This window comes from Cebidichthys violaceus, unplaced genomic scaffold (assembly GCF_023349555.1).
Source record: "Cebidichthys violaceus isolate CVI_PGR_0920_01 unplaced genomic scaffold, fCebVio1.0.p SCAF_1, whole genome shotgun sequence".
NCBI classification, from domain to species: Eukaryota; Metazoa; Chordata; class Actinopteri; order Perciformes; family Stichaeidae; genus Cebidichthys; species Cebidichthys violaceus.
This window is the reverse complement of record NW_027176262.1, coordinates 16,591,580-16,616,462: the sequence shown is the minus strand read 5'-3', so window position 1 is coordinate 16,616,462 and position 24,883 is coordinate 16,591,580. Positions and strand designations below refer to the sequence as shown.

At 39.0% G+C, this 24,883-nt stretch overlaps 1 protein-coding gene across 1 annotated transcript in view; it reads right to left on the bottom strand.

Moving 5' to 3' along the window:
- Positions 1-24,883, bottom strand: part of sez6b (seizure related 6 homolog b) — a 271,755-nt gene that overhangs the window by 164,536 nt on the left and 82,336 nt on the right. The window contains exons 2-3 of the mRNA XM_068712637.1: positions 8,499-9,026; positions 4,314-4,447 (exon numbers count right to left, since the gene is read on the bottom strand). Of these exons, the coding sequence (XP_068568738.1) occupies positions 4,314-4,447; positions 8,499-9,026 (662 nt within the window). The remainder of the gene's footprint in view (positions 1-4,313; positions 4,448-8,498; positions 9,027-24,883) is intronic.

Genomic DNA, 24,883 nt, shown 5'->3' with positions numbered 1-24,883 from the left:
GAGTTTTGCAGGCTCTCTCCGTTTGCTCTGTCTGTGAGTTTTTTCTTAATGGGTAAGATACCATAAGTGTCTTCTGCCCCCACTTCTAAGGGGGTAAGACAGTAGAAAGGTCTTCTTGTCCTCTATTCTAAGGGAGGTAAGACCCCTAAGTCTAGTTGGGGAAAAAAAGCCCAAACTCACAGATTCTCTGCTCCTTTTTATGCTGCTAAAAAGCTGGCACCTCGTTCAGGCTAATGAGTAACTCACATGAAGCCTCCTCTCTCTAAGTCAGACACAGAAGGTAACTGGTTTGATCCTGTTCAGACGAGGAAGTAGTGTATAAGTTTAGAGTGACTACTTTATATAAGGCATATATGCAGTTTATATGTTTAATCATATCTATCAAAAAGTAAAGCAAGTTATAGGTTTAATCACTTCTATCAAAAATTAAAAAGGTTTATAGGTTCAATGGTTATACGTTGATTCAAAAGGTTACAGGTTATAACAGTTATACTTTTATACTTTCATACTTTTCTATGATCTTTCAACACTGTGCAATGAGAAAATAAGAAAGAAATAAGAAATAATTAAAAAAATTATTAAATTATTAAAAAGCTATAACTTTGTAATTCAATTTAGGCCAGCAGAGAAGGCTTTGCTGGCCCTGACGGCCCACCACTGCTGCTAACCCCCTAGCCACTCATCCGTGTCCAGTCTACAATCCACCATCGCACCTCTTCCCTCTTCCTTAGCCAGTCATCTTTTTCTCTCCACTCACCCACCATTCCCTGATGTCCTGCAATAAACCTCTTCATACTTCACCTACCTCAATCAGTGTCCTGTCCTTGGATCTACCTGGTAAATCTACAATACACAGCTAATTGTTTTCATTAGAATGTGACTTTCAGCTGGAGGTTCTGCTACTGAGAAATAAACCCCAGAGCTGTGGTAGAATAGTCAAAAAATGACGGATGGAATTGTGGGACAGCGATACCTCCTTTTCTTTTGTAAAGGATGGTACACCAACTGTGTGCCCCAGCAGCTAAGGATATCACCTTTACATGGTTGCCCTGTTAGCATTGGCTTGGTACCCACTTGAAGATAATGAAGTCTTCACGAAATAGGGGACTAAAAGATGAGCACATTAGTACACCATTAAGTACAAATGTACTGTGAACAGGAGTGATGGAGGGTGAATTTTGATGAAAAACAACTTCACAGAATAGCACTGAGTGAAAACAGAATCTAACTGAAGCCCTGTTTCACCAAAACTGGACCTGTTACTGGGAGGAGGAAGAAATCAATCGAGTCCTCTACTGTGGCGAACCTAAATTCCAGTAAAGAATTATACAACATAGGTTTGCAAATGTAGGTTTGCCAATGGACAATAAGGACATGTCAATATTTTGGGACAACGGAATTTTCCTTTCCAATATTGAGCAAACCTGTTCGCATTATCTTTGAAGTGAACACACAAACACATACACACAGAGAGAGCAATAGAGAGAAAAAGAGAAGCAGAATGGTTATTGACTAGAGTGGAGAAATGTGCTTCTGGTGTGATCATCATGGCCCCTCCTCACAGTGCCAGTAGCAGAGATGTGATTGTGAGACGGTGATGATAAAATATTGAGTTGAGATCATTGGTTCATATTTTTGGTAACACTTTATAATAACTACACGTTATGAAGCATTAGTTAAGTATGAGTATACACTTAATTCATAATTTATAAAGCATTGTTCCTACATTAACACTCATTAGTATGCAATTCATAACAACAGTTAATACATGTTTTATTATGTATTTGGTGATTGTGTTTTCATACGTTATAAATGATGGATTCCCCATTTGTAAATGAAGTACAATATATATTACAAACCAATTATTAAGAGGTTGTAGATGATTAAGAACTTATTTAGATCTACATTATTCATGCATTTATATATATACTGATTTAGATATGCACTAAACGGCTGAGAGGTATGTACGAGTATATTGTTTAATTGCAATAAATATTAATATGTTCTCCATCACTTTGTGTTGTGTCTATTTGCCTTTTCTGTTGAAAAACTATGGGTTTTGAGGCACGGTTGGCCTTTCAATGTCATTTATAAATGCTTTGTAAGGCATAGATAGTCCTCACTTTAGATGAGGTCACACAAAATACTTTACTAACGACTAGTAACTACCTGTCTTTAAAGCATATAGTAACGTAGTCCCTAACCATTAGTGTATATCTAAATCATATATATATATTATATTATTAATCATCTACAACTCCTTATGTTGGGATCTGACTATAAGCCTCGCCCATGTGCTTTGAGACAAAGAAATCAGGCCTTCCTGTTTGCAGAGCAACCTGGAGCCTGATTTGGGTTTGTGATAAGAGCAATGTTTAGATGCGAAAGCAATAAAACATCAACACTGCGATCTAATTGAGCCCTAATTGGCCGAGAGCCACAGACACCCCAGGACCCCTGTGGGTCAGCCCGTGTTTCTATAAAACAGCCTTGCTCCCCCATCTCTATGTTTATCCTCTGACCTCCATTGGGCAAGGAAGCGCGCAACGTTGCTGTGTTTAAACAGAAAATCCTAGCTTTAAACAGTTTTAGATTTGCAGGACGTATCTACTGTTTGTTTGTTTTGTTTTTTTCGCATCCTGGACGAGGAAGTGGTGAAGAAACAGACTTCTACAGAGAAAAAGGACGACTTCTCTTTCTCCTCAAGTCAACTTTGTGCCAGCGGTAAGGACGGGAATTCCCTTACCGAGCCAAAGAAATTCTCTGCTACCGAGAGAATCTATTGCGCCGCACGGAGCCGCGCTGCCTGTGTTCCACCGACAAACTCAGAAGGACCACATCTTCAACCACAAAATCACTTACGGTGTCTGGATTTAGGTTATCATGTTTATTATCTTGTTTGTGTTGTTTTAGTTACAGTGTAATTTTTATAACGTGGTGTGTATGCTCAATAATCGCCGAAATTAACGATCAAGATCGGTTTATGTTGTGTAGTAGTTACTGTGTATTTCAATACTGCCGCAATCGTGTTGCGATAATTCACCGCTGGTGAGGCCGGAAATTGTTTCTCAGAGGACATCGTTAATAACCTTACTGATATCAATAATGTAATAATGTATTCAAAATTGATTGTCGTAGAGCTACATGACATACAATCTTCTTATGGACAAAAGTGATTTAAACATGAGTAAAATATCCTTATTGACCTTATCATTCAAAGCCTTTTCATCTTGTGACATGTGAGGAAACATAAGCTGGTATTTCAGAATTGGTTGGTCTATGAAAGCATGATTCAGGATATCTATGGCATATTTCTGTTGAAATCCTCTTATACTGTAGAATCCAAACATGGAAGAGAGGGGAGCGTAATGGACCTGTATTTTTGAAATGAACAGTGAATTGCTCTGCTGCCACAGCAGCTGCTATGCAAGCTATATATCTGCACTGCTGGCCTAGGGACGGCTGGAGAACTATTGTTGATGAAAAATTAAAAAGCTAATAGAAGCCATCCATCTGACTGTAGGCTAACACCATGCTCAGTGATTTAACAGTTTAAAAAGGGGCAATGATTTGGACACAAATGGACAATGGCGGAGTGGCTCCAGAGCCATATCACAGGGACAACACAGTGTCTGAATAAATAAAAACTAAGCCTGGCATAGTTCACACTATTATTATAGTATCAGCATGTCACCACATACAGTATATATACATATATGAAGAGATGTGAAGAGATTTTCATTTTTGAAAAGAGAAAAGATGGGGGGTGAAGAAAGAGTAATGAAAAAGTTGTATATGATGATGATTATAGTGTATGATAGACCCATTCAATTAATTAACACATTTAGGCTATAAAATAAAGTCCATTAACGTAAATAAATAAAATAAATAAAATAAATAAACAGTACCTTGAGCCCTAATGTCCAAACCAATGAAATATATTACTTTTCTATAGATGGCACTTTGCAGCAAGTACGCACAACTGATTTTCAATTATTCAACCAGATAAGAGGATGGAAAATGTAAAAAAAACTGGCCAAGAGTAAATAAAAAGACCTTTGGACACCATGGTAGGGGCAAAAACATTATTAACATAAATTCCTGTCCCACTAGAACCAGTCCATGATATCACATCTATGTAGCTGTCTTTTGACTAAAATAACTACTATAGTTATAAAGTACACACCTTTCCATCCATTTAGTAGATAACATAACAGTAGTACATTTATTAACTAGGAATCTTCCATGACATCAGGCTTGCTGGAGAGAATCAGGGGTCCAACATATGCAGTATTGATGGATGTTGCTCTTACCTGGACCTCCACTCCATAGCCCATATAGACAGTGATGACGTAGCTGCAGTCCATAGTGGAGTGAAAAGCAGAGCTGGACTGTGGCGGAGCCTCTATGTATCCTTCTGGCCCAGTCAAGTTCAGCTGGCAGGGAACTGCAAGGACAAACAGCAGCATGGCAATGAGACTGATGGAAGCAATGCAGACGCACACACGCACACACACACACACGTACACACACACACACACACACACACACACAGTCATTCATTTACCCCAATTCACAAACATTTAACCCTAACATTCTAATCTATGCAAGCTGGTTTTTGCTGGTGAATTTCCCCTCATAACAGTATTCATGGTAACAGTGAATTGTCCTGAGATGGGACAACAAAAACTCTCAGCTGTTAAGTTCTTTAAACCATGAAAATGACCTTTCCCTAACCTAAACCACATCATTTTAGTTGTGCAATGGTCATATGTGTCATTTTGGAAGGCATTGACACAAATTATATTTTCTTTTAAATTGTAAATATGGAGTGCAATTAGGTGTACTAACGAATGCATGTTCCAATCTAAACACAAATACCAAGCAATTTGAACACTTGTAAAACAGTTTGACAAATGCACGCATCACAATCTGAATAAATGTTTATATTTGCGTACAGATTTTTAACTTCAACTTCAACAGATCTGATAATGTTTGCCTTCGTACAGCGTCATGTGTATAGACATGTCTAAAAGTAGTTGTGACATTTTTTGTATTTATTTGCAGATTGTTAAATGTGTGCGCACCGATTACCTGATAGGCACAGATCAGGTTACATTTGTGTGTGGACTTTTGATACTATTTTCACCGTCTCCAGCTCCACACAGATCCACAAATGCATGCTACGTTTAAGAGCATGTGTAAAACTAGTACATCTGGGATTTTGGTAAAATTGTATGTAATTTCAAAGTGGAAAAGACATTTTCTTCTGAATCTACAGAATAGCTTGTCGCCCCTTGGTAAGAACACATAAATGTACCAACTATATACTCTATGCAGTACAGTAGCCCATGACTATAAATATATGGTTTAAATAAGCCACTGCTAGGTGGTGGACTTTTTCTTCTGCTGGGAGGGGTTGCTGGTGATGCTAACCTATGCTACAAACTAGACAGACAAAGGAGGAGAGCATTTGTTCCCGTAGCCAAAGTTAGTCTTACTGGTCCAAATAATCGTACGTTGTTTGTTTTTTTCCAATTATGGAATGCTATTTCATGTATTTACACTTGTTCAGAATGCTTTATATTTGTGTGTAGATTGAAACAGGCATTTGTAAGTACTCAAAATTATACACAAATCTTATTTTTTGTTTTAAGATCAAGTTATACACATTTAAGACCATTTTGAGATATATTTAACTCCACAAATAAAGGCTCATTGGTCTACACTCAGGCCAAAATGTCAGCTTTGCACAGCACAACTAGCTGAGCCTAATGTGGTCTGGAGGGCCTGCCTCAGGCAAAACTTGACATTTTGATCTCTTGAAGAACAACACAAATGTCAGTATGTTACCTATGCTGTAGAAAATATTTCTCTTTTGTTGGGTGTGTTGCCACTAATAGGGATTTGGACTTCAAGACCCCTTTTCTACCTGGTTCTAACGTGTTCTGTATCTGAATACATTATGTAAATATTAACATCTGATCACAGGCCTATTATCTCGAGTCTTCCTGCATTGTGATCAGATCTCAATATGCAGATTAGGTAGGCCGAGCTGTGAACGGGAGTGTTTTTTCTCAGGTCTCCAGATACCTCTACGAAGAGCCTGACAGGATCAACTGCAGACTACTTTCCAGTCGCCTGCTAACTTGGCTTTTAAGAAGGTAATATATCTACCTAAAATTATAATTCTGTTTCTTCATACTATAACTTTACTACTGTTATTTCTGTCTGCTCTGTACACACGGCATCTATTGCATGTCTGTCTTGCCCTGGAAGACACTGTTTTTTTCATCCAAACTGAGGATGGAGTCTAAGGATAGCGGGTGCTGTATTCTGTATTGTAAAGCCCTGTGAGGCTGTAATTCATGTAATTTTGGGCTATATCACTAAAACTCAGTTGACAGGACATGTCTCCCAGTCTTGTCACAGGTAAGCTGTCACAGTCTCCTGTAGCAATGCTCCTGCGGGGGCTCTTCTTACTTTTCCTTAACAGAGGACAGGCTCATCTACAGCCTTTTGACGGGCAGCGGGGTCATATGACCTATAACTTGTTGTCTTCATTTTTTCTTATAAATGTGGTCACACTATACAGATGTTATTTATACCTGGCTGAGATTGGATAACAATGCAAGCCAGACCTCATATGTGGTCCAGCCAATCCGATAGCATTCCATGTGCTGTGCGTTCTACGTGCATTTACACCTGCGTTTCTCCTGATCCAGATGGGATATACAGGTTACATGTCGCTACCAAGTGTAAATAGGGTTGGAAAAGCCAAGATGAATGGCCATTACCGTGTACTATAACAGTATTGACTGTAAAAGTACAGGTATCGCTATAAACACACATAGGCACCTTATCTGACTTTGTTTGAAGGTTTTCAGGCTCTCTGGCTGTCCTTCTAAGCAGCTCAGCCCGGCGATGGAATAGCTGAGAAGAGAATATTTCCTAGTGGCCTTCAGGGTTTCTGCTCCACCACCTTCATCTGTCTGAACTAAAAGTAAACTTTTGCTCAAGTGCTTTCTTATGAAGAACATCCTCTCTGTGTTCCCTCGGGACTCAGTATAATCACTGCACTACAGTGCTGTCAGTCACCCTGTGCCCGGGTGTCTGTGTTAGAGCAAGATTTTGAGTACAGTCCTGCTTGTCTGTGCTTTGACCAGCTGTCACCTTGCACACAGACGAGCTGTTTAATCAAGCTGCTCCCATCTTGATCTTCTTGACCTGCGAAGTGCACTAAGCAGTCACCACCATGATATTTATGGTCCCCATGCACTCTCTTCATAACCAACAATCCCAGATTGTTATGCTGTGGTCCCTATTTGGACCTCTTGATTAAGGGTCTGTGATGCAGCAACGCTGCTGTGGTTCATTGTATCTCCATGGCTGTGGACATTAAAATAAAGGATTACAAAAGAAAATGTGTTTTGTTCCCTAGAAATTAAGTAAAAAATTCGCAAACAATTCTATTTTGTGTTGGTGTAAATACTAATACAAGGGATGTGCCCATGCCAAAATAGGCAAATAAATTCACCTTTTTTTCTCACTGATAACATACAACTGATGCCCATGCCAGCCTGTTTTTTTTGGGGTGTATAAAGAGAATCTGATGACACTTTAGGCTGTCTCGCTAACACCTGCCTCCTCAGTTTGCATTAGCACATCACCTCTGCTCTGAATCAAAACAAGACCAGCCAGACAAACCTAGGGGAGCTGGAACACTAGTTTGTCATGTTCATGATGAAAATGACTGAGCCATTCAGATTCCAACAAAATTCCAACTGAACAAGGTTCTGTCCAAATTGGGAGGGGCCACTCGTTCCACGGTCTGCTGTGAGGGCCAGGCCAGTAACTACTGACATTAGAAATGGAAAAATAAAAACTCTATGACCACCGGCCTCTTCAGCCTGGAATGCATCGGCTGTCTGGAATCTTCCCACAGCTGGACAGTCTGTCCCTGGTTGAGTAACATTCAATAGAAACGTCAAACAATACCTGCACGTGGTTATGGAATAGTTATAGTTAGGGACAGACTGTGGTCATGATCAATAAAAAGGCAAATACTACTACTACTACTACCAATAATAATAATAACAAAAATAATAATACAAGAGTGTGAGATGGAGATACCTAAATGTATAACGGCAAACATGCTACATTCAGTAATGTAAATGTCCACAGTAGATTTGAAAGAATGTAGCAAGACAAGAGATAATAGGTAAAATAGTTTGTATTAACAGAAAACAAACTAACAAACAACGGCAATTTAAAGGGGTGTGGGGATTGAAAGATGCGGACGTTTACCAGGACAATGAAGGGCATTTAGGGGTCACTATTTTAGAATGTATAGTAAGCACAAGAACATAATCTATGTAAACTGTGAATAAATGGGCCTTGGATAATTATTATCATAAAATCTTATGGCTCAGGACAGGAGGGCTCTACAGCTGGTGATTAAAACCAACCAGAATATCATTGGTACCATCTACCCTTACCTAGACTCTGCATGGTGGTGATGATGGTGGTGGTGATGGTGGTGGTGGTGGTTGTCTCCTCATTACTGCCTGGCCTCACACTGTGCTTCAGTCCAGGCTGACCGGGCCTCACTACATCTTTCTCCTTTGCGGCAGTACCAGCAGCAGATGGAATGCTGGCAGCACGTTCTGCAGCCACGCTGGTGACTGGAACAGGGGTGTTGGAGAGAGAAGTGGCTGCTAATGCGTGCATTACAAGGGTTGTTTGCACGTTGGAGATTTCAGCACTCTCATCTGAAACCCCGGACGGCAGGGTGGAGAAGGTGCGCTGCGAGCTGGTTAACCTGCTGTCTTCGAAGTAGTTGGGCTGACCCTGAGGACGTTGGAGGGGATTTCGGTAGAGTGGGTGGTGGTTTGGGACGTTGACAGGTGGAACGGTGGTGACAACAAGGAGCCTCCTGCCTGTGTCCTGGGTCGTGGGGTACAGCCTGGCCTCGCTCTCTGGAGGGCTTCCCTGGGTGATAGATCCACCATCCTCAGAGACAGAGGCTGTGGAAAATGAAAGAGAATAACAGACATTGTTGGATGGATGTTGATTTGTACCACAGACTCAATGATCAATTGGCTGTACGGTGCAGAGATTTCTGGCTTTACTTTCCTGCCTGTTCTCTGCTTTGGAACCAAACCGTTCCATCCACTGTCATTTAACACACTGCCAATCCCATTTTGAATTGGTTAATTATAGAGAAGGGTACTACAGCAAGCAACCAGCCTGTGCCATAACACATCTCTGCAACAAAGGCTAAGAATCCTTCAATCCAAAAAACACTAAGTGCAATATTTAATATGGTAACATGTAATGTTTTTACTTGAAAGTCAAAACAGTCTTTTATTTTCCTCTATTTATTCGCTTTTTGATTGTAACCATTTTAATTAAAAACAAAGCAAACAAAGTAAAATAATCGTTCTCATTTCTTTTTTCACACTTATTTCACACATCAAAATAACGATGTAAATTATCTGTCATAGGAGGTATTTGACATCCTGGGACTGAGAAAAAAAAATAGAAAGTTCAGCCAGAGGCTAGGGTCTCTGTAGAACTAGACACCACCACACAATTTTAGTGGGTCAGAAGTGATGACTGAGAGGGTTATTTCTGAATTAGATACATTGTTTTTAGGAAAACGCTGCATATTATAAGCTTCATTTGGTTTTTGATAAGTATAACTGTCACAGGCAGTAAAGGAATCAGGGCCAGATGAAGGAGTTAGGGTGCTTTAAACAGTTTGTGCTCAACAGGGATGTACGGTCATGACAAGTAAAAAACAAATAATGCTAAAATAAAATAAATATTAATATTTCTCTACTGATCTGTGCTATAAATGTAATTTATGTACGAAAAATACATGAAAAATCGCTGAATTAGCACATGTCCTGTTCAAACAGAGGAGACACGTGAGGTGAGGCAGCGACAAGCTGTGCCTCATCTCAGATTGTGCAATCCCTCACAAACTGGGCCTTTTGCTTTTTCATTGTTTGTCACCACTGTAATATTTGTAGACTCTTTTATTATATGTCCTTTCTTTCCATAGAATAGGTACTGTATAGAACATATTTAGTGTTGCTGATCTGACATTAAACCTCAGTGAAAAAGCACACAATGGAGGCAAACACTACTCGGCCTCAATGAAGGGGGCGTGCGAGAGCCCACAGGTCAGGTTATGCTTGTTCTGTCGTTGCTCTTCTTCTACACTTTTCTTCTTCTTATATTTTGCTTTCACCACAAAAATGTAAGATTCTATATCCAAGCTTAAAAATACAAGGAAATATGAACAAATCAACAGCAATTCAACGTCGGACAGGTAAAGTAACCTTTTATGTGTTTGTTGTTCTCTTTACAAATCTCACATTTTTCGCGGGTGGCGCCCGTGAGCACTTCGCTTCTGAAACGCTCCCGGTGTAATCAAATATGTACCTTACCTATGTGTGTGTGTAAATAATGCTGATATGAAAAACAACCAGTAGTCAATGTGCAAGCTGCCAATTGAATGGTGATTTAAGCTACTCTATTGGGTTCATATATTTGTAAATTTGATTTGTAGTGTCAGTGCCTCACCAGCCACGAACCTCACCGCATGTCACTGGTGCTCAGTTTGTAACGGTGTGTGTCTTTGATTAAACGCAAAATTATTAAGGAATGTGCACCATGTGAGCATAATACCACCTGAAATAATAAAGCTATGAAGACAAGATTTTTACTCTACAATCACCCATCGCTAAACTACAGGATTTTATGTAGAAATGTACTACTACAACCACATACTAATTGCCACACAGTGCAATAGGGGCCTTTGGGGCCCTGAAGGTCCCAGGGAAGGAAATCCAACCTTGGATCTTGGATGGTGTCTGGTCATCTGCTCTCCACTGCTGCAAAAGCCATATAGCATTATGCAATATTTTCAATGCCTGATGGGGTGCAATTGCACATTGTGTCGCACTGTACAAATGTTCATGACTTAAATTTAACAGATGCTGTCAACTGCAAACCAGGAAGGACTGACCAAACATTTTTGTTGAGTTCTGCTATAATTAAACTTTGCTGCTGTGTAGTGTTTATTTTAACAACATGCCACTATATGTTCATATATACATTATGATTATATATATGACTCTGCTGCCCAACCACTCTGTTTCTCTACTCAAAAGATTTATATTGTGATGCTGATTTCTATCAGTCTTGAAATATAAGTTTAATTTCACAGAGCTGCAGTGAATTTGACAGCAGAAAGTATAACTTCATAGCCACAAAATAAATCCTAAATTCAATCTCCCTCTTTATCTCTCCCCATTCACTGCTCTGCTTCACTGTACTTCACACTGACATCAAGGCAGAGAGAACCTGTCTCATGCTTCTGGACGGAGACCGGAACATTGACTCACATAGCTCGGCATCCATTCCATCTTTCAAAGCTGAATTTTAGCTATATTTCCCTTCAACACTTCTTTATGTGGAGCAGTGCATTAGTGCTGTTACACCACTCTTAGTCAATTGGCAAACTAAAAATGTCTTGTAAAAAGCCAAACCTTACAACCCAAAAAATTGTCGTAAATTGCTCACATCAGTGGCTTCTTCCCTGCCTACCCTCCTCGCAATAAGACTTAATATTCATTCCTGAGGAGATTTGATGAGCCGCTATAATTCTCCCAGTGTAATGATCAGCGCTCCCCTCCCAAGTGCACCTGTGAGATCTAATCTGAGACCCCTTCAGGAGGCTATCATCCGCCAAGGGAAGTCTTATGTTTCTTTAACAATGCTTCATTTCCACCATAATAGCTCCCACTCTCTGCCGGCTAATAGCTATCTGCTTCAAACAATCAGGGTTTATTGTAGCTGAGCCACTTCCCACCCAGCACCTTGATGCTCGAACACACACGGCTCTTTGCACAGAATCACACATATTGGCAGGTAAATCCACAAGAAATACAATGAATGACATAGAATCCCAAATTGACTGACTGGAGATCTGTTTTAACCCTGCTGCCACAAGGTGCGAAAGATAATGTACACACTCTGGGTGAGCAGTGTTTTGTCAGTTCCTTTGGCTCAAAGTGAATCAGATGCGTGCATGAAACAAGATTCTGTGGGATGAGACAGCTATGAAAATAAATATCCATGGCCAATTAAAGACACACAGACATCAAATGTATCAAAGAGTTTCTGCATATGCAGCTCTTCACATGCCAGTCGTAATAAATACTGAAGATAACATCACTCTCCCACTTGTGCTAAGACTAGTGTGAAAATGTACCTGTAAAATGTGGGAGGAAACTTCATCCATTCCTCAGTTGCTCTGCTTCCAGTCTGCAGCGCTGCTTCCAGTGCAAGTAGAGCTTTTATCCAATCAGATTTCACCTCTATGTCTCTAGGTAAGAAGAGAGGCCCAAGGCCCGCTAGGAAGCCTTTGCAGTTTAAGTAAATGGGGACGATATTGTTAATTGTCATAGTCTTCAACCAATCAGATTTTTAGTTTGACATGTTGGGCGTATTCTTTGACATGTCAGAGCTGTCTAGGTAGCCTACAAGTACGTCAGCGTTAACGTGCAGCTCAGCATTAATGTGCGCTGTGATTGGTCAGTGGGCTATGTTCTGTTGTGAAGCTGAAAGATAGCTAGCAGAAGTTAGTAATAGTAAGATTGTGTTTTGCTTGCTGTAGCTTTGTTTTTTTAACACTCAATGGCTGAAGGAGGAGGAGAAACGGATTTGAGAGTTACTGACAACGCCTTACTGGAGAAGGACATTTCTAGAACAACTGGCCATCAGCCCTGACCCAGCCAAGAAAAGGATTTGTACGAACGGTATTCTTGGCTAACAGCGTCGGAGAAGCGCTGCACATTTTACGAGTTAAGCTGGATTTGCTAACCTGAGGTGGCTAACCAAGGCAGCAACACGACAACATAGCACGACAGGACACTTACAAGCTACGGTGCTTTTTGAAAACTTTTGCTGAGATCTGAGTGGATCTACAACTCAACGAACATGTTCGCAGGAGGACCTCTTACTGGAACTGAACCGCACCGATGTTCTGTACAACCGCGTCATTAAACTCTTTGTAACCAAAGAAAGGATGATATACTTTGTCTTTAAGTGAACAGCAGCTTTGGTAAGTGAAGTGCTTTTGTGTTCTTACATCTGCAGTAGTGTTACTACTGTGTTAATTTGTCTATGATGTCGTTTTTATGGTATGGTCAATATTGTTCCCTCTGATGTAAATAATATTTGAATGGCTCATGCTCTTTAGTGTGTGGCGGAATCCGTGTTTTAGTGCCGCAGTGTTGCTGGATTGATTTGTCATGCTTTGTTGTCATATAAATATGTGACTGGTTCTTGTGAGTTTGTTCTTGTCATTGTGTTAATTGCATTGATATTGACTATATGCATTGTCCATTAATGACAAAGCATCTCGTCATGCACGTATTCATGTATCTGTTTTCTTTTATAAAACAACTATTATGGTCTGGAGCAGTGATTTTCAACCACTGTGCCGCGGCACACCAGTGTGCTGTGAGAGATCGTCAGGTGTGCCGTGGGAAAATATCCAATTTCACTTAATCAGTCAAAAAAATATTATTTAGTTACTGCAAATAATTTGCATTGGCTCGCTTTGACACTCTCAAGGCAAAGTATGACTCTGTGGGAGCTGCACAGTTTCCAAGCTTCCATCCCCAAAACGATGCCTCAACTCTGCCTACATGCTGCTCAAATGCTCTGCATGTTTGGAAGCACATACCTGTGTGAGCAGCTTTTTTTTGTGATGAAGATGAACAAAACCCCACACAAGAGTCGTCTCACTGATGCACACCTTCACTCCATCTTGAGGGTTTCCACTGCACAGAACCTAACCCCAGATATTAATGAACTGGCAGCCAAGAGAAGATGCCAAACATCTGGCTCTGGTACGTATGCATAAAAGAATGTAGCCTACCTAAACATGTGTTCTTCTTGCACTTTGTCCAATATCCCTTCTATCTTGTTTGTTAAATGTTGACCCTATTTGACCCTCAACGTAGTCCCAATTTTTTATTTTGGCCTTCTCTGTGATTGAGTTTGACACCCCTGGCATATATGTTGTATTATGCTAAAAGGTGTCATTTTGTAGCATTTTTGGTTGTTGGTGTGCCGCGGAATCTTTTTAATGTAAAAAATGTGCCGCGGCTCAGAAAAGGTTGAAAAACACTGGTCTAGAGAAATGGGGATTGTGTGGCAATTGCTTTAGCACTGTTTGAATCAGTAGGGAACAGCTAAACGCTGCGGGGAGAGTTTTCAGCGTGTGTGCTGCTGTTGGTTTTCCTGCTAAGCTAATTTAGCATAGTGTGCTTCCCAGAACACACGTGGCTCACCAGAGTACAATGTTTTTCTTCCGTGGTGGGAGTGTCAGACATCATGTTTTTCAGCTTTGGTTTAATACGAATCTGTGTATTGTTACACCCCTAGAAACAAATAATAACCGTAGCTGTGGCGTCATAATGAGGATATTAGAAAGTGGTTGAACTGTAGTAGGACAGCACTGAAGGCCCAGGTATAAAATGCACGGCCCGCCACTGACAAGCATACATCTGACCTGTTGTGTAGCGAGTTAACCGAGGCCTTCACACTAAGATTTGATGCACAAAGATACGTGAATATTTACTGTCAGTTTGGTGAATGGCTAATTGATGCTAATGGCCAAATGGTGATTACTACTCATGGCTAAATTTGGTTAGCTTGAGTGGGAGGCTGCTGCAGTACAGTCATATAGTATAGCAGCCTCAGAGTCAGTCGTCTCCAACTATATATCAGCCAAGAGTTCAAACAGTTGGCTATTATCAGGTTGGTTATTATCAAATATGTTTGGATAAACCATATCCAGTCACTATGTCAAGTAATTGATCCACATGGACGGGGAAGACTAAAGAGGATCAATCAAAGTTGATTCATAAAGGAACCGTGACCGCTAAGGTTTAGGCAAGGTCAGAATGTCTATAAAACAAATAATGGTTTGACAAGAAATACATGCCGACAAACACAGCTTTAATGTTTTGCAAAGTATCTGTATGTGCCAGTCTGATGTATACTGAGGGTTTGACAAAAGACGTTAACCTTAACACGAGGGGATGAACTATTTTATGGAAGGATCTATTTGCTTGTGGTAACAGTAAAGGAAAATCTTATCTCTACCTATCCTAGGTGTGAAAAATGCCTGCAGTTGTTACCGATGTTCTCAGTGTCTCTTGGGTGCAGCTGCAAAGTTTCTTCAGTATTCCACTGACGCAATGGAAGGAGGAAGAGCTACAGCGTGCCTCTCTTGGCTTTGGTAGCTGTGGGGCGCAATGTTGCTTAAAAACATTGTTCTCCTCGTTTGAAGTATGATTCCAACAGTGAAATGGCATCCAGAAATATTAGTGCAGAAGATGATATGGATGAGTTTTTTTCCCAGTCTACATTTTCCAGTGTTTTGGCTGACTCGGATATTCAGCCGGAGACAGGCGGCTCCAGCTGCAGTGGGGCCGACAGGGACTCTCTGGAATCTGAGCTGCTGGGCGCCAACACCGATACGTGGAGCCTTTGCTTAAATTGCCCTCTAATGCCAGCAGAAAAATAATTCTGCTGCATTGAATGTCAGCATGGGCAGTTTTTGTTGGATGCTGATGCCGACGACAACCCAGGGCGAGCGAGCCATGTGTGCGTTACTATGCATGAAAGTTTTCCTTCTCAGTTGCTGGAGACCTACTTCAGGACCCCAAAGATAAACTGGAAAAGAAGACCAAGACCAGCAGAAGGATTTTCTATTTTTTCTAATTTAATGGTCTGCCTCTAAAGAAGGAGTGAGAGCTGCCAACGAGCTGCTGCAGCAGAGCAGCTGATCAACAGGCAGCAGGACAGCAGAGAGATTTGAGTGGAAAACACTGTTTTCACATCTTACTCTGTTAAGTAATGATTTATTTCCACCAAACCAGAGCTGCTGGTTGTTGGAAGAGTATAAAGACTAATAACCAAGATGTGGTTGGTGAGTTTTATTTTGTTTCTGTCAGTTTGGATGAAGTCTGTTTCATGATTAGTTAACAAGGCCATTAAGCCCGTTTCACCTTCTGAGTGAAACTTCAGAAGGCGTTCAGTTGTATTGTTTTATTTTTCAGACGTAGTTAAATTATTGCTTACACGCAATACATCCTGGTACATGTAGGCACGGCTTTGCATTTTGGTCAATATAGCAGCACTGGGGATTTTATTTCTTCACTGGAGTACATCTGTCAGCACTCATTTAAGGTTAACTGCAATCAAAACCACCGAAATCTTTCACCAACCACCACCACCATTAGTGAAACTAATATTGTCCTCACAATCAGTCAGAATGCTATCAAACACCAGGGTCATCAAATCTATACATTAGAATTATATTAGAGCAGTACAACGACACACTTTTCTAGACTCGGCCTGTTAAATGGTCATCCAGACAAAGGATGCAGCTGCTGCTGCTGTTCCTTTCTTTTGCTTTTCCTTAACTTCAGTAGCAGTTTTCTAGTCTTCGTGACGCAGCAAGAGGAAGAATGTGAAAAGGGGCAAAGCACCTTAAGGGACACTTTGATGTCTTTCCCCTGGGCTGTCAGAGAGCCACAACAGAATTTAAGCCTTTCCTTGAATAACCCATGAGTCCAATACAAATCCCAATCTTTGAAGTTCAGAGAAGTCAACAGAAGGAGACAAAACGACCAGGAAGAAAGGATCCAAAACCTGATCACTGGATTATTTTTAAAATCTCTCTTTCATTCAGCTGAAAACTACAGTATATAAAACCCCTGTCTGACTTAATAAGCATGTCTTTGTGCTGTGAGAAGAAAAAAATGAGTCTGCATATCCTCCTTAAATACAGATAAATAGTTTAGTAATCAACATCAGTGCACTGGAGAAGGTTAATTTTTCCCCCCTGGAGTATTCACTTGTATTTGTTTCCTGAATTGACTGAATAGAGCACTTATTCAGTCCATCTGTATAGCGAAGAGCATCTGGATCAAGCAGTTGTCTTGAACGATGAATGAAAGAAAGAAAATAAGTATCTATCATTGAAACATTGTGTCATATTAAAAGGCTCATAACTCATGACTTCCTACTGTAACTGATTCAATATCGAATCTTACATAGAGTTAACTTTACACAATTTAAAATACACGAAACTGAATACAACACCTATTCACAGTGCTGAGATGCTCACGAGTCATTTTGTGCAAGTCCAGGTCATTTCAAGTCTCTGATCTAGAGTCCAAGTCAAGTCTCATGACTTCTCTGATTGTAATGAACATTCTATCATCTGCTGCATGCCTTCCAGTCTGCTAGCACTGCATAGCTATATCTAAGGAATTCAAAGTATGTACTGTGTCATCACTCCTTTATTTATTTACATACAGTATCAATATTGATTAGTTGTTTGGTATATTCTAACTATAAAAAGGCTATTGTAATGGAATATGGAATTAAAAAAAACAATGAAAATGTTCCTTTAAAGGCCCAGTGTTTAAGATTTAGTGGCAACTAGTGGTGTGTTGAAGACTGCAACCAACTAAATACCCCTCTGCTCAGCCCTCACTTTCCAAGTATGTTGGACAACTACGGTGGCCTTCAGGTAGGAATAGGTATCTTTAGGATTTTAGCACAACAAGGAGCTACTCTTATCAATACTATGCTTTTCTACTTGACTAAATAATTGTTTTTGAAAACATATATAGAATCAGGATTAGAATGTATATTTAAAATATATCTAAATATTGTTTCTAGAGCAGCAACAGTTATGTTTACAGCAACAAAGTAATTCATATCTCACTGGAAACAAATGAAAAATGTTAATAAAAAGTTTCTAAAGAATGAAGAACACAGACATCAGTTAGTGTCAGTCATTATTCCTGTCCTCCTGGCTCCTATGTCTTGGCCAGTTTACAAAAATATTAATTTTGGCCGATCATGCGCGCTGTGCTTGAAGCAGTGGTACTTTCGTTTACATGTCGGTTCTTGTTGCACAGATGTATTGATAAAGTATTGGCTTTTTACTCGCAAATATTTCAGAACAGCTTCTTTCCTCTGGCTGTGAGACTCTTTTATATATATATACATATATATATATATATATATATATCCTCCTCCCTGCAAATATAATATAGTTTTAGTATTTAGTTTTTTTGTGTGTCAAAATGGTACTACAATCTGCATTTTGTTGTCTAACCCTGTTGTATAAAGACAATAAAATGACATTTTGCAACCTTTAGAGTTAGTCTACAACCATATAATTACACTGGGTCCCCTATAGGTACAGTTCTCTAAGAAACTTAACTCATCTAACTTAACACATCGCTCTTGCCTCTCAAACACAGAGATGCTCACAAGTTACCAGCTCACAATTATTATTATTATTACTATTATGATTATTATTTTCATTTGTTTCTTTTTAATTGATTTTAGATAATATTATAATTTTTCTGACCATTAATTCATCAGATTGTTCTGGTTTTGTTATATTTGGTTTGTTTGTTTGATTTATTACATATCATTTCAAGCTCTGTACTTCATCCATGTTTTCTTATTCTTTTCTGGGTAATTCTCCCATGTTTATAATCATTGTTGTACTACCTGTAAAGTCACTGCTGTTTTGTTTTTTCACCAATAAAAAAAGTCTCCCAGGAAAAGGGGTTTCTGCTTTTTGAGCCACTGGAATACTTGAAATCTGAAACATGTGTAATTACATGATGAGTTTTATTTAGTTTTTATTTTACAATAGCTTCAATGAAATAAATGCAAAGTAGACCTAACAGCAATCAATCCCCCTGCACCAAAATAAAGTCTGAAATGTTACTATTATTTGGATGTTTAAAATTGTATTTAGTTTAAATTATGAAATGTAACAAATGATTGATGATTTCCAAATTAATTGTAATCTAATATGTAAAGAAAAATAAAAAGTATTGCAGTATTATGTATACACTAGTCAATAGCAATGGCTTTTGGTTTTATAAATAGAGACATCATACTTATATATTAATGTATACATATGTATATACATATATAAGAACATTAAGACAGATTCAAAACAGGAGCAGATCAGATACAGGGAAATATAATTGAATATATGGACAAAATAAAAATAAAAAATCAGGAGATTTAAACCATATACATACACCATACACAACACTAAGAGAAGGTGGTTATTGTGTCAAACAACTGTCTCCAAGGTCATTAATGAATGCTCAATAATATTTACTCATTAAAAACAAGGACAATTATGAATATAGAGGCCTGTATCAAATGAATACCTGGTTATCTCTGCAGTGGAGGCGATTGAACTGAATAACAAGAATCATTTTCATTGCCAAGTTCATGTATAAACACAGCATATTTGTAGCGCATTTTTGATAAAAGGAAAATGTTACCACTTTAAAATGTCCCTCATTGTGCGATCCTGCTCCCCCCACAGCAAGGGGCACGCATTCATGCAATCTTAATAAGAGCAGTATAGGCAACCGCCAATACATCCAAACACAAGCCTCTCAACCTCCCTGTGGCTCATGAAAAACTCAACACCAGAAACATTACAGGAGTCAAAACCAACAGTGACAAACTTTGCTTCGGTACAAACAAATTAATTGCTTTTATCCCCAAACAACTGCAGAAAAAAATGAATTAATGTATTCTCTTAGTGACACAGCATGTTGTATGTTCTTGATAAAAAAGTACAAGCTCAACAAAACATCACATTAGTCTGGATGGTGTTCAACAGCTGCTCAATGGTGCAAGTACGGATTTTATATATATATATATATATATATATATATATATATATATATATATATATATATATATACTACTACTCCTGTTATCACTACTACAAACACTAATGCCTTACCTTTTTGCAAAAAACTGTTTTTATTTTTATTTCAAAACAGTTGATTTTCTTGTCATCACCAACTACTATTGCTACTATAGTAAAGCACATGACTACAACTAATATTACCCCTCCTACTGTACCTATTCTACAACAGTACTAACTAGAAAATGCATTTCCTGCAGAAAATGCGTTGAAATGCTGAAAGCTGAAATGAATTGTTGAAAGTACAGAAATGGGAGGCTACCTCTCTGAAAAATGTTGAAGGCCAAAAGCATTAAACTGCACTGCTGAAAACCCTTCTAGTTCAAATGTATAACTGGCAGAGTTGGAAGCTAAACTGTATTATCGAACGAAGCTAAGAGCTGAATTACAGTAAAGGAAAAGCTTGAAGTTAAACGATTTTACTGTCAAAGTTATAATAGTAAAGGTAGTAATAGTAGTGGTAGTAGTAGAACTATTAGTAGTAGTAGTAATAGCAGTAGTAGTGATCATAGTAAGAGTTGAAATAACATTAGTATTAGTAGAAGTAGAAGTAATAGTAATAGTATTGGTAGTAGCTGTATTAACAGCAGTAGCTGTAGTAGTGGTTGTAGTAGAAGTTGATATAAAAGAAGTATTTGTAGAAGTAGTAGTAGTAGTAGCACTAGCATTTGTAGTAGTTGCAGTAATTGTAGTAGCAATAGCAGTTGTAGTAGTAGAAGTGGTAGTTGTACTAAAAATATTAGTAGTAGTAAAAGTATTAGTAGCATTAGAAGTACTAGCAGTAGCAGTAGTGATATTTGTAGTAGTAGTAGTAGTAGAAGTGGTAGTTGTAGTAGAAGTATTAGTAGCATTAGAAGAAGAAGTAGTAGTATCAGTAGTCATAATAATAGCTGTAGTAGTGGTCGTAGTATAACAGTAGTATAAAATAACAGTAGTATTAGTAGAAGAAGTAGTAGTAGCAGTAGTAATAGTAATAGCAGTATTTGAAGTAGCAGTAATAGCAGTACTAGTAGTAGTAGTTGTTGTAATAGCTGGAGTAGTATTAGTATTGGTTACTACCATTCAATGCATGAATAGAAGTAGTTGTAGTATAAGTAATCGTAGTATTGGTAGTAATAGAAGTAGTGGTAGTAACAATATTGGTGGTAGCAGTAATAGCAGTAGTAGTAGTAATCGTAGCAACAGCAGAAGTTGTAGTAGAAGTAGTAGTAGCAATACTAGAAATATTAGCAGCAGTTGTAGTAGTTGTCACAGTATTAGTAAGAGCACTACGTATATCAACAAAAAAGCCACATTCTGAGCTTAATGTTTAATAAATACAGTTATTCCATGGGGCTTTTATTTTGAAAGGGTGGGGCTGGGTGGGGGAGAGAGGAGGAGAGGAGACAGAATCAGAATGTTTGTAAAACACACAAACAGATGTTACTAAATGACTGGCTTCATCACAAGCATTCCACTTAGAATTCACTCTGTGGGACTTATTTTTAAGTGTAAAAGTGTGTTCAAAAAGTGTAAAAGATATCAAAAATCTGAATGATACAGCAATAGTTCAGGGTTTTCTCAACATTTTAAAGTTGAAATGGTGTCTGTAGCTGAAAGTATGAGGAAGAAGAAGGAAAAAAACGTATGGAAGAAATATAATAATAAGAAAAAGAATAAAGATTTGAAGAACAATACTTAACCAATAATTGCTACTGCACATCTACTGATATTAGTACTTCCGTGTTACTGATACCAGTAATACAACTATGGCTTCTACTGTACTTCCAGTGCTCCAATCACAGTGCTGCTACTATTGTCACTACAATAAGAACAGCACTCTTTAAATATATCAACAGATGAGAAAAATCAAAAACACACACAAGCCAAGCACTATGTAGTCATGATGAGACATGATATAGATTAGCCTGCCTTTATGTTGAGTGGTATTTTCATACCATAGTGGGCATACAGCAGTGTTTGTGTTCAATCTGAGCTCATAGAAGTAACCAGCACTGTAAGGCGACGTCTCTTTATTCTCCTCAAAGCTGTTAAACAGTCTCCTCTTCACTCCTGACACCTCTGGAAAAGGTCACTCTCTCATCTCCATAATGACCGAGGACAAAGACGAAGCAGAGTGGATCAATAGGCGGCTCCAGCTCATATCAGTGCAGATGCATTGATCTGCTGCTTAGAGAGAAGACGAGCAACGCTCTGTGCCAAGATAGTGCCTGGCCTGTTTTTCTAGCAGCAGATGAGAGAAGCAATGGCACAGGTGAATATCTGCAGCAGGCACCCACTGCCGATAACCAGGGCTCAATACCAGCTTTTAAAAGCGGTTGGCAAGCTAGCAACCAGGTATAAACCTCTGGTTGCCAAAACTGAAAATGTGGTTGCCATTTTAGTTACTTTAAGTAATCAAGATATTATGCAGTTATATGTCAGCTTAAGAATGAAAATGTATACGTGTCATGTTCTAAATGCTTTGCAGTATAATTTTTCGTCCAGCTTGGTTACTTCACAAGCTTCCTTTTTGTTTGTAGCTGACATTTCTCATCATTTGGTAAATATTACATATCTTTAAATTTAATTTAAAAGTTTATAAGTGAGTATAGTTATTGATTTCCCACCAATGAGTTAATTTACATTTTTTTCATGGTTACCGGAAATTCATCATTATGTGAGAAAAAAATTGGGAGGATGAAGGATTTAACTTATATATCTCAAGTTTTAGACAGATATATTGCACTGTGCCAGAAATTACAGAAAATGCTTGACCAACAATTGTGACTAAGTGTAAATGAAATTGCCTTAAAGCTCATCCAGATTTTATCCGAATGGAAGAAATTTAAATGGCAAGTATAATTAGGACCTTTGTTGTAGCCAAACCAAAGCCCCTTTCACACAGTGTTGCACACACCTGAACTTCTCGTAACATTACCCTGAGGAGCAGTATGTGAGAGCGCAAATGTCTGAATCATTCGGTCTGGACATTAAACAAACTCAAACAGAGTCTGTGTAATGTTCAATGGAGCCATTGGACATTAATGACATAACAATGACCTATTCTTCAAACAATAGGTCATTGTTTGAAGAATTCACAGCAAGCAAGTGGGCGTGTTGATGTTGTTTCTATCATGCAGCTGCAACAAACACCAGAGGGTGAAGAAGAAGGGTCATTGACATGAACACGCCAACAAAAAACTTGAACTGCAGAGACAACGAGATTTTGGGACTTCTGTCGGTAAGGACTGACACCAAACTCATCAATCAAATTCACCGAACAGCAAAAGAGTTGGTTGTTTATGACCAAATAACAAAAGCTGAGCCAAGTGTAATCCGCATTATGTCCTGCAACCCAGACACCATCCATCCCCTAAAACCAACCGAGTACTTCCAGTAGGTGAGAATGCGTCTGACACTGACAAGCACCTGTGTGCTACACGTGTGAACAGTAAACTTTAGATAATGTCCAGAGCTGATTCTCTAGATGTTCATCCAGAGTTCATATGAGAAAACAGCTCATGTCTACAGTAAGGGAGAAAAAAAACAAGTTATTTTCTTTAGGAACCAGAATATATGCGGGAGGGTTTACATAAGTTAAAAGCCTGGTGCATCACATAGGGCCACTAAAGGGGGTCTCTGTGTGTTGATCTCCGATGCTGAGGGGCGCTGATCAACTGTCAGTATTTGAATAGTTGAGACTGAGAACAGGTGTGCAAAGAACATGAGCAGTCAGATAAAACAGATTATCTGAACCACTTTATTTGGAATAGAACCAATTGTGAGGATATCTGAAATTTTAGTAATAATACCTTATTGCATAGGGAAACACAACAGATACTAGGTCATGGTTGAAGGAGGAAGAGGATCTGTTCACTGTGATGGATGTTTACAATGGACTGTGTGGGTAATCCGTTTAGCGCCCACCTTTGTTTTCTCTGTCAGATTAAGTTTGACTAACACTTTGTTTTTTTTACCCTGTGAGACTGTGTTGTGCTGATGTCACTGTGCTTTCACATCTCAGGCAGTACTTTAGTCAGTACAGTGTTATCACAACTGATTGGTATGAAAGCCCAAACTATAAAAATAAATCAAAAATGTAATTAAAAAACTTTTAAGCACCTAAATCTGTAGTTTCTCCACAAACCACATAGCGAAGTCCTCAATGTGTAATCTAGGTATTCTGATTTACACTTGCAAAATCATGTCATGGTGAAAAAAATTAAGCAAACTGCCAGCAGCTAATTGAAACTGTGTTTGTCTTTGTCACCAACTATGTTCAAATCCTCCTGCCTGGAAAGTCTTTTTTTTCTACTCCACCTCTCATTACATCTTTGCTTGTTTCGTCACAAACATTCACCCTTGAGCTACAGATTAGCAATGCCGGCTCTTTGTGAAGCTGTACAAAGCCTGAGCAATTAAAGGCTCTTCTCTCGCTGAACAAGCTCTAATCCAGACATGCTTTTATTGCATTTGATTTTGCTCGCTGCTTGTGCCAAAAACGCTGAGAGACAGGGACCCTGCTCTTGCTCTAAGTGTAGCAATAATCAGTGAGAAGTCAGACTCCGCTCAGGTTCTGGGCTGCTGTCACTTCACCAGCCACGGCTAGAAAAAAAATGCATGTAAAAAAACAAAACAGCCCTAGAGAGAAGCCTGGATCCACCTATCAAACAACAGCAAATGGAATTGTTTGGCAGCCTTACGCCTCAGCAATGCCAGGATCTGTGATTTAGAGGGAAAGTACTGTGAGACAATACAAAGCAATGCTCTCTATGCTGGATATGTGTGACCTAAGATTAATTCATTCAGACCTGTGCAAATGATTGAACGCTAACTGGGAACAGATTGATAACTGCATGTTGTGGTGAGCACACAGGTGTATGCTGTTAATGGTGAAGTAAAACAGAAGTGGCCACTGCCAGTGTCTGTGTGCATAGATAACAAGCAGAGAGGAATGCTATTCATACGGTCTTCAGCAAACCAGTAGAAGCACTGGTCAATGTACTAAACAATAGCTGCAGGTCTGTTTAACACATC